The following is a 12,093-nucleotide window of genomic DNA, read 5'->3' on the forward strand; positions in this document are numbered from 1 at the left end:
TGTGTGTGTGTGTGTGTGTGTGTGTGTGTGTGTGTGTGTGTGTGTGTGTGTGTGTGTGTGTGTGTGTGTGTGTGTGTGTGTGAAGCAGGTGGACACAGAAGGAGTGTGATGTAGCGACTTGTTTGAAACTGCATCCCTTTTGGGAAATCGCACAGATGTCCACTCACACGTGTTCAGTTCAAATACACGACATTGTGCAGCCCTACCTGCAAACAGTTGTGCGTGCAGCTGGTTTCATGAATGGCATTCTCTTTTTTTGAATTGCTAGATGGAACAGTTTTTAAATGAGATTGCTTGGACTAGCTTAACGGCTTAGTGCAGATGAAGTTGCACGATGGCCCCGCACGACTCTTTAAATCTTGCAGTTTTTATTAAATGTGTGTTTTTTCCCCCTCTCAGAATATCATATTGCACAGCGGACAAGATACATGACAAAGTGTTTGCCTACATCGTCCAGAGCCAACACAACGAAACGTTGCAGTGTCATGCCTTCCTCTGCACAAAGAGAAAAATGGTACGTAAATGATTTTCTGCGTCTACATGTACCTGAAACACCACTTGTGTGCACAGTAGGCTGTTACCAGATCTCCCCCCTTTCTAAATAAAGGAACACTTGAACATTTGCTTTCTTTCCAAGACTAAGATTCATATCACCTTCGTGTATTTTAGATATGAAGCAACAGCCAGGTATCAGGTTAGCTTAGCATACAGTCTGGGATCAAGGGGAAATGGGTATCCTGGCTCTTTACCAACTGAAGCCAATACAATCCTCCTATCAGCACTTTTATACCTCCCTAGTTAATTATTCATGATGCAAGACCAAGAACACAACTTGTATTAACATTGTGTATTTGTGCAGAATAAACAAAAAAGTAACCTGTCAATAAGTATGATTTATTAGTTCTGGTAGCTAGTTTTTCCCACCGTTCTGAAAAGCTGTAACCTTATGTTCCTTTTTGTATTAACTATTCACCTCCTGGCTGTGGCTTCATATTGAGCAAACCAAAGTGCCATATATATTTTTAACGAATTCCCAAGAAATCAAATTGCCCACCACCTTGAACTATCCATTTAATGCCATGGGTTACATATAAATGAATGTAAAGTGAGAACAGCTTCAGGCTGTAGCTGCAGATTGTGTACGGTGCAGGATTCTGCATTCAGGTATTTCACACAGCTATTGCTCCTGGCAGTGTGTGGAAAGCACTCTATGCAGATACAGTGTGTTGCAGAGAGACCTCAGTACATCTGCCACTTTGAACCACTTTACTTATATGTATGCAAATGTCCAAGTATTAGGAGAAAGGCGCGGAGGGAGAACTTAAAGGGGCGGGGGGGCTGTCATCCCCCTGTGGCATTCTCTCCATCCCTGGAGGTTTGCAGAACGAGGGAGCCACTCCCTCCTTTTCCTTCCCCTCACTAATTTAGTTCTGGCAGAAAGGCCACGTATCCTCCCTGTTACATAAACAACCCGTCATGGAGCCTACGGGTTTCTTTTCCTCCTTTTCAAGTATCTGTGAAGGAACTTCTTCTGTTGGCGGTCACTTCCTGTTTTTAGCACAGTTGTCACAGCTTCCTGTAGTGTTACTGTATGTGGAAGCTTTGAATACTCATCTTCCCTTTTTGACTTCACCTTTCCCCCCCCCCCCCCCCACACAGGCCCAGGCGGTGACCCTAACGGTGGCTCAGGCTTTCAGAGTGGCGTTTGAATTCTGGCAGGCTGCCAAGGAAGGTACGCATGGTCGCCCCAGACAACCAGAGAAGTGTGACGGAGGAGTGAAAATGTTCCTTCCCCTCTCCCCCCCCGCCGTTGTCAGTCTCTCCATTTACTGTACACACTGTGTGTCTTCCGTCTTAGTAACCAAACAAAGATCCTGTCTTTTTTTTATCCCGATGTTTTCTAAACAACGTGGAGATAAAAATGGCTCTCAGCCTTGACACCTCCAAGAGACCCGTGTGATATACTGCAGAACTATTCACTGACTTCTCACCTCAAACCCTCACATACAGTAGAGGAATGTCCCCGGTGATTAAAGACGTCGCCCTAACAGTGCTTCAATCATTATCCTGAGAACAGAGAGACATGCTTTAGTTTAGTGAAGCCTCTTTATTACAGGCAGCTCAGTCATGGTTAAAGAGTCATCTGGATATCGACACCGGGGGGGTGGAGAGGAGTTAAGGTGAGCCCGGGGCAGAGGTGGGCTGACAGGAGGTAAATCTTCCTTTTTACAGTGAGAGCAGGACTCACCCGTGTGGGAGGCTGGGATTTCCCTCAGATGGGTTTCATCTGAAGTGCAAACATGTTCCTTTTCTCCTCCATTACATATTTATATTTTCACGTCAGACTTGTGAGGCATGCAACCTCTTTTAATGGCATTCATTTTAATAGTAGACTACACTGAGGAAAAAAGCAGACAGTGCATGTTCAGGCACCTCCGTGGACACAGCAGGCAATCAAAGTGCACTGTAAGCCTGGTGTCACACACATTCCTCTGTACAGCTCAGCAGAACACGCATGTGATTTACTGCATGTATGACTCCAGTGTAAATGAGCAGCTCACATAATACAGGTTTCTGCACCCCCCCATCCCTCCAATCTTCTCCACGAGTGTCGAAGGCGCCCTTTTGAATTTGTTCGTGATTTATTCCTTTGTTGCCGTCTTGTCTTGTTTTGCACCTGGCACCTTGACCCCGCCCCCTTTGTGGAGTTATTCCTCTTTCCCCTTCTCCTCCTCCTCCCCCCCCCATCACAGCGCTCGCTTCTGCTTCTTATAAGGAGGCTAGGAGAGAAGGAGGGGGGGGGGATGGTTGATGAGGAGAGAGGGCAAAAGGCGGGGCAGCGGGGGCTTCTGGGACGGGGGGTGTGTAAGAGAGAAAGGAAAATGATTGTGTGCGTGTGTCAGCGGGAGCTCAACCCCCTGGCAGATTCAGTGTCAGTGCCATTGATCCTGTCGCAGCGCGAAGGCGAGTTTATTTATGCCGTTCTTTAGAGACACACACTGGCACTGCATACATCCTTTTCTATTCACTCCACATTCCTACATGTTCTTCTTCTACGGTGTATTTTGATGCACATTTCCAATCTAAGGGAGGGATTATTTGTCCTCCAACATCAGGGCCATGGGCTCCTTTCCTCACGCCTCTTCATTTGGTTGTTTGTAACTTTGAGTTGAATATTAAATCTGCTGCCTCCTCTATCACCCTTTAAGTTTTCTTCTTTTTTTTCCCTTCCCTCGCCATTCTTCGCGCTCTTCTTTTTCTAAGCGGGCCTACTAAGCAGTTACATTTGCAGAGCTGTTCTCTCCCAGTTCAGTGCAGTGTCACTGGTGAAGGAGAACTCGTGTCAAGCTGGTGGGGTTATGGCGGGGGGAAGAAGGATATTTTCACAAAGACAGTAGAAGAGAAGAAGAAGGGGAGATAGGGAGAGGGGGACAAATCCATTGGAGTCTGTTTCATTAAAGTTACAAGACCCTGGAGGATCAGAGCAGGAAGAGGGGATATCTACTGTGTGTCTAGTTTACTGCTGCTGTTTCTTACCGACTCTCCTCCGACACCCACAGTGGTTCTCCGCAGCCCACCATGCATTCCTGACCCACATTCCTCTGTATATTACTGCTCTCATGTGTTCATAAATCTGTGTTCATTGAATATTCACTGTAAACACTACAGCTGGCTTTGAACTGAGCAGATGTGTATGTTGCTGCCATGTTTAGCTGGCTGAAATACGATGCTCTGGAGAGGCAGAGGGGGGATACAGTCGCTCCAGGGAAAGTTGTGTAACACTGTCATTACTTGGCTACCTGGGCTCATGGGAAATTGGATGTGGTGCTTTTTTTAGAGATAGGATGATGATGATGAAATACAATCTCCTTGCTGTAAGCAGGTCTCGTTAAACAGTAATGGACATTTAATCTGTACTTACAGTATAGGAAGCTTGAGTTACAGTGAGTGTGCATTTCTGTTTCGGTAAGAGTTCACAGTTGTTCAAAAGGTATTTCCTGTGTTAGCCTTCATACCATGGGAAAGGTGATGTTTTAGTAAGTAGACATAGTGTAAAGATGCATTTGTGAGTAGACTGTGTCTGTATTGATCAAGCAAGAGCAGGTGATTACTCCTAACTGGCCTTATTTTCTCAGGGTGAAGCATTTGTGTTCCACTAATAGGAGCAGACCATGTACATGCAGAAAACTATAACACTCACTGCAGAAGAGTCCTAACCTGTTAGAGACGATGGTATTCATTCAGAGAGTGGGAGGAGGGTGTTTTGGGACGCACAGGTTACTCACAAGAATATTGAAGACTTTTTAAAAGATGTCAAGGACCATGCTGCCTCAGCAGAAATGGATTCCCTCACAATGTTACGCTTTATTGTGAGGAGGAAAATGCAGCTGCACAACAGAGATTATTCTGTCAGAGCCAAACACTTTGGAAGTAATAAATCTAACTTTCATGGCCCTTATGAGCCTCCATAATGCACATGACTCCTCAGTGAGATTAGGTGTAACTTAATTAAAATGGGTGAAATACTTTTATAGGGTCTCGTATCATTTGTATTTGGGCTATTTCAAAAAATAATGTAGCTATTATATTTGATGATATGGGTTAAATTTTTCAATGCAAGACTGTATGACACAACCTTTTTCACTCGTTATGTAAAAAAACAACCGTTAACAAGGGGTGTAACTGAAAGGCTTATTAAACAGAGTACGACTTGTTTCCATGGGGAAGTTTTACAGATGAGTCACACGTGTGTTAAGTCCTGGCTTGACCTTCAGTGCAATTCCAAGGAGACATTCTGAAATGCTTGATAAATACGATCCCTCTTCTCTAGAATGAGTTTAAGAGAGGGTGAAATACAATGAGAGCTGTTGTCACTTGCACTTGGTGAAAAGCCTTCTTCTCAGCAGGTGAGAATGTTTGCAGCGTATTATTCCTCTGACCCAGATGCCATGCCTGCTCTATTTAAATGCTGCACTTAATGTATTTACTGCTTTGTGTGTTACAATCTTTCGAGGTCCCTCTAGGTTTCAGCTGGCAGATGGCCTGAGTAATGGCCTTGTCTGCCAATTTACGGCCGCTAATTTGTATACACTCGTGATATGCTTGGTTAGAGAAACATTTTAAGCAGCTAGAAAGGTAAACAGCGCCTTAAGTATCACCCTGTGGTTACACGCTCCTGATTCACAGTTTGACTGACTGCTTGTTGTCCTCCTCCACCCCTCACACAGACAAAGAGAAGAGAGTGAAGTCGGGTTCGGACGGAGAAGCAGCCAGCAGCTCGCAGTCGGACAGCTCGGCCAGCCTGGGCAGCCTGAAGGGAGGAGGTGAGTCATGTCACCCATCATCACGTCTTTCTCTCTCCCCCTCCCTCGCCCTTTCTGTCAGGAATCGTAGCCTCGGGGGGGGGAGGGAAGAGTAATCAGCCACTTGTCAAAGGTTTGCTTCTATTGAGGATGCAGGTCAGCTGACAACAATCTGCGTTATTCTTTCACGCTAGCTTCATTGCAATAAACAGCAAATGACATTTTCAGCGGTCTATTTATGTAATGATAATGGCGATGATGGTGGTTTTAATTAGGAAAATTGAAAGCCGTGTTGTGGATCCATTAAAAACAAATCCTGGTTCACCAATCCCCGTGACATTTACAACAATAGAGAACTGTTCACGGAAAAACAACCATATTCTTTCTCCTTTTAGAAGCACAATTACAGCCCTGTTTGCATGGAAAGCATGAAAGAGGCCATTGTTTGATTAGATGAATTGAGATTTCCAGGATTTTAGACGTGGCTCAGGCTTTCTAAACAAGCTGTTGGCGCCCAGTTAGCCAGGCAACCTTAAGGCATTATTAGTTCCATGTATTGCCCTCGCTCCAGGAGTCAATAAGATGAGGAGCATCTTGATGCCAGTGGCACAATGGCTGTTCACTTATTTCTCATTTCTCTTTGTTTTCCTGTTTTGTTTGTGCCTTTTTCCCTTTCACACATGAGCGGTTACTGTACAGTTTCTTTTTCAAGCAGAAAAGCCTTAAAAAACCTCTAAAAACATCAGCTTTGTGCTGAGCTCCTCCCCCCGCCCCGCCAGGTGGCCTCCAGCCAGAGAGTGATCTCTCATCATAAATCTGATCTGACACTTTATTTGGGGCTGTGGCCCACACGGGTTGTAAGGATGATCCCCTGGTGAGAAGTCGTAAAGTGGGACTTAGAAAACGATTCTGGCGACAGAGAAGCTCGGTGTGCGTTATTGGAGAAACGTTATCCCACTGACCGTACGGTGGGCCGTTTGGCTGCCAGCAGATTGTATTTCTGTACAGCAAATTGGCGTAATTGTACAGCAGAGTTATACACGGTAGAAGCTGCTGAGTGCCTTTCAAAACAGGCTGAGCATTGCCATCCTTTCCTGAAGCAAAGATTGGGGACAGCCGAGCTTTAGAGCTATCAGAAAGCTGCTCCTATGCACCATTTATTCACTTTGGCCGATCGAAAGGCATGCCACTGAGTCAGAGAGACTCTCAGGGTCAGTTGTGTTGTCAGAGGTGAGTCAGATGTATTCATGAGACATAATACCCTCTGCTCTCTCCTGGCGCCAGGCCTCTCACAGAGGCTACAAGCAAGGGAAACCACTTCTTCCGGTGTCGCCCTGATTGGTCGGGGGTTTAGCCTGATCATCCCATCTGTTATCTTCTCTTTAAAGGCTTACATGTAGGCATGCAACTAAAACGTATATAATACATCTATAAACAATTTGCAGACAAAGAGTTTATTCATAGTATTTTTCTTTGTCTTAAAAGCTTCGTTACTTTTTTATTATGCATTTGGCCTTCAATGATCATGATCACCAGTGGGAGAATATCTGATCAGTTGCATGAGCATGAAGGACCGTGCCGACACAAGCACCTTTATGAAAGATTCAGAGCAGTGCAGAGCTTTTTCTCTTGGCAGCAGCATACATTCTCTGTAGGAACAAAGAAAGACAAATGCATTATGGACGATTCAGCCTGCTTTCTATCGATTAATCATTCACTATATAAAACGTCAACAATTTCAAAAAATGCTTTTGACAATCCCCCAGAAACCATAGTTATACCTTCACATAGATTTTTTTTGTCCGAATAACAGTCTCAAATCAACAGATGTATAATTTACTTTATTTAGAGGCCCTATTCTGCTTTTGGAATGGCTCTCTTTCCTGTAGAGTGTTATATAGGTTGTTGTGCTTGTTAATGCAAAAAAGATCTCGGAAACATAATCCATATTTTAAAATGATTGCCAATTCATTATTTTGCGTTACACTAAGCGACCACTGCTTGTAGCTGTAGTTAAACATGCTAGCAAGTTGCTCTCTGAGGGGTATTACCATCATATGAGTCTTAACCCCCCCCTCTCTTTCTGCATGAGTGACAGCTCTAGTCCCACCATATTGCCTTCTTCATAACAGCACAATACTCCAAATGCCTTAGAGCTCAGTGTTGACAGAGCGGACAAGTCCAAGGGAATTGCTGTGGTGCTACAGTACAAATCATTGAGCTTTTACTGTTCACTCGATGGACAACATTAGCCTTAAGGCTAGACAGAAATTAGTGTTGACACATATTAATCATCGGGCAAGGCCATTACAAGTCAATCTGATTACAGATCAGTGGTGTCACCTTTTTAAGGCGTGCAAGTCAGGAGGTTTCTCCATACTCACTCATCACAAATGACACCCCACAGATGGCTGCATCGCTGAGGTGCATTAGTGGCTGAAGAAGAGAAGATGCATAGACTTTACGCATGCGTGCTGCTGTAGTCTGTTGCATGAGTATGAATATTATAATCGCAGGATCTCATCAAAAAGTCATTTAACTTCATTATTAAACAATTGTCTGTAGGCTCGGAATCTAATGATGAATGTGAAAGGTTGCTTCACTTACTTTATATGTTTAATTACTTTTATTATGCCGCTACCTATTTTGTTTTACCTTGAATTTAAACATATTCAATATTTTCTTTATTAATGTGTACTTTTAATGTGTTCTTCATTTAGTGTTAGTCTACTCTACTCATTTTGCTTTTAAGCTGCACTGTCCCCTGTAACCATGTACATTTATCTACTGTGGGACGAATAAAGGATACTGATTCTTATTTGCATGTCATTTAGATGTATTTACTTTGTTTTGCTTTGCCTTCCAGAGGTGGCCACAGGAACACTTCTGGACTTGGCAGAGGGAGCCAACATGGTGCTGGTCCACTCAGGAACAAAGCAGACTGAATCGGATCCCTTTACGGTGCATAATCATCCCACAGAGAACAACAATACTGTATGGGTAAGAGTCGGGCTGGTCAATACGTTTCAGCTGTTCAGGCTCGATAAGATGGGGACGAGAAGAGATACACGCAGTAAACACTGATTAATGAAGTGCCTGGTACCTGTTGTGTCCAAAGGAGTGGACCCTACAGTTACACAGCTGCTGCACAGTCACACAATAGTCTATTGAACAGAGCTGGCCTTATCAAATGGTCACATAGCTACAGAGGTGGTGGGCTGCAAGTAACTGAGATAAACCCCCTGAGACCGTGTGAGGCAAGAGGAGACTGCTCTTGTGCAACACGTTCTCACTCCTTTAGCATCATTCATCAGCTTTTAGTCGGATAGGCTTAAACATGTGCTTAACATTATATTACTACTTGATGAGGTTTTAATAGATCAATCAAAGTTTGTTTATATAGCCCAATATCACACATTTTACATTATCACCGGGGGTTTTACAGTCTGTACAGAATACGACACCCTCTGTCGTTTGACCCTCACATCGGAAATGGATAAACTCCCCACAGCTCATTGTAGAAGTATAAGAAAAAGATGAAGATGGGTCCAGATGGATGTCAACAATCCTCCGGTGGCTGTGGACAGAACCACAGCCACGACTCATGATCCAGGCTCAGAAAAAATCTGGGTTTGGGTTAAGTGATGTTAGTAATTATATCAGTAAGTAACTGAGATAAGTACTTGATATACGTGTACATAAAGTAAGTTAAATAACTCAACCCGTAAGAAGGTTGACATTTCAAATCCTCAAACAGACAAAGTCCAGAGGGTAGACTGGTACTTTTAAAGGTAGGGTATGTAAGAATGGAGAAACCAGCTCGAGTGCGCTAGAATTTGAAAGTACACAACCAGAAGAAAAAATCTGCCCCTTCTTTCAGGCTTCCTTACAGAGCCCCTCCTCCAACACACACGAACGCGCACATGACCAATGGGGGCACGAGATAAGTTTGTGCACGAGATGGAAGGCTGTCAGGCAGGTAGGCCATCCAGTTATTTTAGCCAGGCCGGCTCAGATGATTGGTCGTGCTTTTTACTGCGCCAGGGGGTGTCCGGTGCCTTGCTCAAGGGCACCACGGCAGGGCAGGAGGTGAACTGGGACCTCTCCAAGTAGCAGTCCACACTCCATATTTCAGGTCTGGTCGGGGACTTGAACCGGCGACCCTACAGCTCCCAGTCCAAGCCCGTACTGACTGAGCCACTGCCGGACAGACTTATCATCTCTTGAGACTTCAATGTTATCACTAACCAACATGTGTGTGTGTTCTGTGTTTCAGGAGTTGGAGGACGGTCTGGACGAGGCTTTCTCAAGGTGAGAACACGTGAGATTTGGCTTTTCCCTAAAGGCTGCAGCCACACAGGCTGCTGTTCTGGAAATAGCTACTTGCGGTCTTGGGCTGCTCTCACAATAAACCCAGCCTCTCCCTCAGCTGGGTTCACCTCGGTACGCTCCCACGGGCGGGACTAAGGCTCGGTTTACAGGCCCTGACACAGCCGTCCCTCCCCCTGAGTCATGCTGCTTCTGTATGCTCCGTTTACCATCGGCTCAGGCCCACACACTGATTTTATATGAGCTCAGAAAGACGGTGATTACAAATGAGTGCTGCTGAGAGTACTTGGTATATATATTACAAAGGAAAGACACTTTTTCTGTGAATAAATTCAGAAAAGTCAGGAGAAAGTCTCAGAATTTGCAGGTTCAATGTTGACAGGAAAGTATGCGTTGATTTGGAATTCCTTAAATTCTGTCTATGCCTTCAACAAACTAATCTGTATAGAGTCTAATGGGATTTATGCTGCAATTGAGTCTAAATCATTACAACACTCAGATAAACTGCGGTGGTCTCCTGTCACGTCGCACCGTGCTTTTAAAGCCATTTATTTCCAACAGCCAGAAAAGGACTCTTCCGACAGTTTATTGGTGCATTTATTTCCTCTGGCCCTGCCTTTTATTCCCTCTGCTAATTGGAAAGTGGGCTTATAATTCTATCACTTTCATTTAGTGAGAGGGAAAATGGGTTCCACAGCATCTGTAGTCAAGCACTAAGAGGCCATTTTAGCCCCGTTATCAGATGATTATTTGTCTGCACACTGTAATTACACACTAACGCCATTAATCTCCCACTATGTGATTAATGACTATGCTCCCAACGTAAGCACACACGCATCCACGTGTAGATTTTTTTCTAATGGACATGAGTTCGGGACGCCCGAGGGTCCGGTTTGAAGTCTTTGTCCATCAGGAGAAGCTGATATACTGGGTGAAGTCGGGGTCAGAGCGAAAGTTATTAAATATTAAGAGAAGACTTATGATTCTGTGCATGAGAATAGTAAATGATGGTAGCTGTTAGGTTCTGTGTGGTGCAAACAGTTTTGCGTGAGGACTGAAATTAGCTTTGGATTAATGGACAGTTGTGCCCTGCCTCAATAAAGCTCTGCCACAATATTATTTCAGATACAAATTACAGAGATGTGTGTAAATGTTATTAAGCTTTAGAGAAACAGGCATTATTTACAACTATAAGTGACAAATGATGCACTCACATTTCCCCCCCTCCCAATAAAAATAGAGATAACTGCAGACCAAAGTTTTAATTCTGAGGTTAAACATGGCTATTCCTAACTTTAATTCCTGTGAGGTACATTGAATTTCCTTAAATAAGACGTTTTATTGTACTTTTTGCTACGAGATTAAGATATATCCATGTGTTGAGATTTATTTTATTGCTATTTGAAAGAGAGCACTGCCATCTGCTGGCCGTGGGGTGTTTGTCACCATGTAATGTTAGAGCTTTTAAAGGGCTTTATTATACACATTTTCTGGTTCGTATTTGTATTGTGTGCCTCTACTGTGAGATGTTTACTTACTTTAATGTTCAAAAAGCTCTTTGTTTTTCTCATCCTGCCTGTGCTGGAGCCCCTTTGTTCACCCTCTGTCTGAAACCAGAGCCCAGTGTGCTCTGATTGGTTAGCTGTTGTGATTGTTCAACCACTTAGAGATGTCAAAACCTTCACGTACAAAGTTATAGAAGCGCGAGGGTTACATACTGATGTCCCTATGTTACGGAAGTAAACAAAGTAGTCCAATGGAGGCGTTTCCCTCTGGAGGGAACTTTGGAATTTTAGCCTTTGCAGACCATTGACATGCACAATAACCTATAACAATCTACACGAATGGGAAAACCCCAAAGGCATAATAGGGCCCCTTCAAGGCTTTGAAGTGCCTGTTGATCTTAGTGAGGAAAAGCCAGTTTGATGTGCATGTGTTTTCTGTGTGGCAAACGTTGAGGAAGATGGGCCTTACATACATAAGATTTGTCTTTCTGTTGAAGCACAAGAATATAGACATTAGGTCGCACTGTGGTCTAAATGTATCCACTCGCTTTACTACAAGGCCGTTCAGAAGAGTTGAATTGTTGCCTGACTTGTGATGTTTCCTTTGCACCCCCAGCCGCAGTTTGGATAGCTTTGAATCCTACTCAGGTAACGATGTCATTCACTGGACATAGTAACTTCCACCTCCATTGTCCCCACAGTCAACCCACTATTCAAACCGCTCATGTGTCTGGATGTCAGTGTTCATCCAGGTTGATTAAGACTCATTTAATTTCACACTTTCTTTTCAGGCTGTATCCCATTAACAAGGGTTGTTTAACTTTATTAGAGACACATTGCGGAGGGAACTCTTCCTCATTGTCACTCCACAGTTTGATCCATCACCTAGCTTCACTGCCACAGAACCTGAGTGTGTGTCCACATCTTCATCACAAGTGTTTTATGTGTCTCCGCCT

At 44.0% G+C, this 12,093-nt stretch overlaps 1 protein-coding gene across 2 annotated transcripts in view; it reads left to right on the top strand.

Moving 5' to 3' along the window:
- ldlrap1b (low density lipoprotein receptor adaptor protein 1b) overlaps positions 1-12,093 on the top strand; it is a 38,638-nt gene that overhangs the window by 24,669 nt on the left and 1,876 nt on the right. The window contains exons 4-8 of one of the 2 annotated variants that reach the window (XM_010783888.1): positions 400-514; positions 1,660-1,732; positions 5,229-5,324; positions 8,170-8,264; positions 9,580-9,614. In XM_010783888.1, the coding sequence (XP_010782190.1) occupies positions 400-514; positions 1,660-1,732; positions 5,229-5,324; positions 8,170-8,264; positions 9,580-9,614 (414 nt within the window). Of the gene's footprint in view, positions 1-399; positions 515-1,659; positions 1,733-5,228; positions 5,325-8,169; positions 8,304-9,579; positions 9,615-12,093 lie in introns of both variants that reach the window. The other variant, XM_010783887.1, reaches the window with a different exon arrangement.

The sequence above is a fragment of the Notothenia coriiceps genome, unplaced genomic scaffold, assembly GCF_000735185.1.
Source record: "Notothenia coriiceps isolate Sejong01 unplaced genomic scaffold, NC01 NC01_scaffold00025972, whole genome shotgun sequence".
NCBI lineage: Eukaryota > Metazoa > Chordata > Actinopteri > Perciformes > Nototheniidae > Notothenia > Notothenia coriiceps.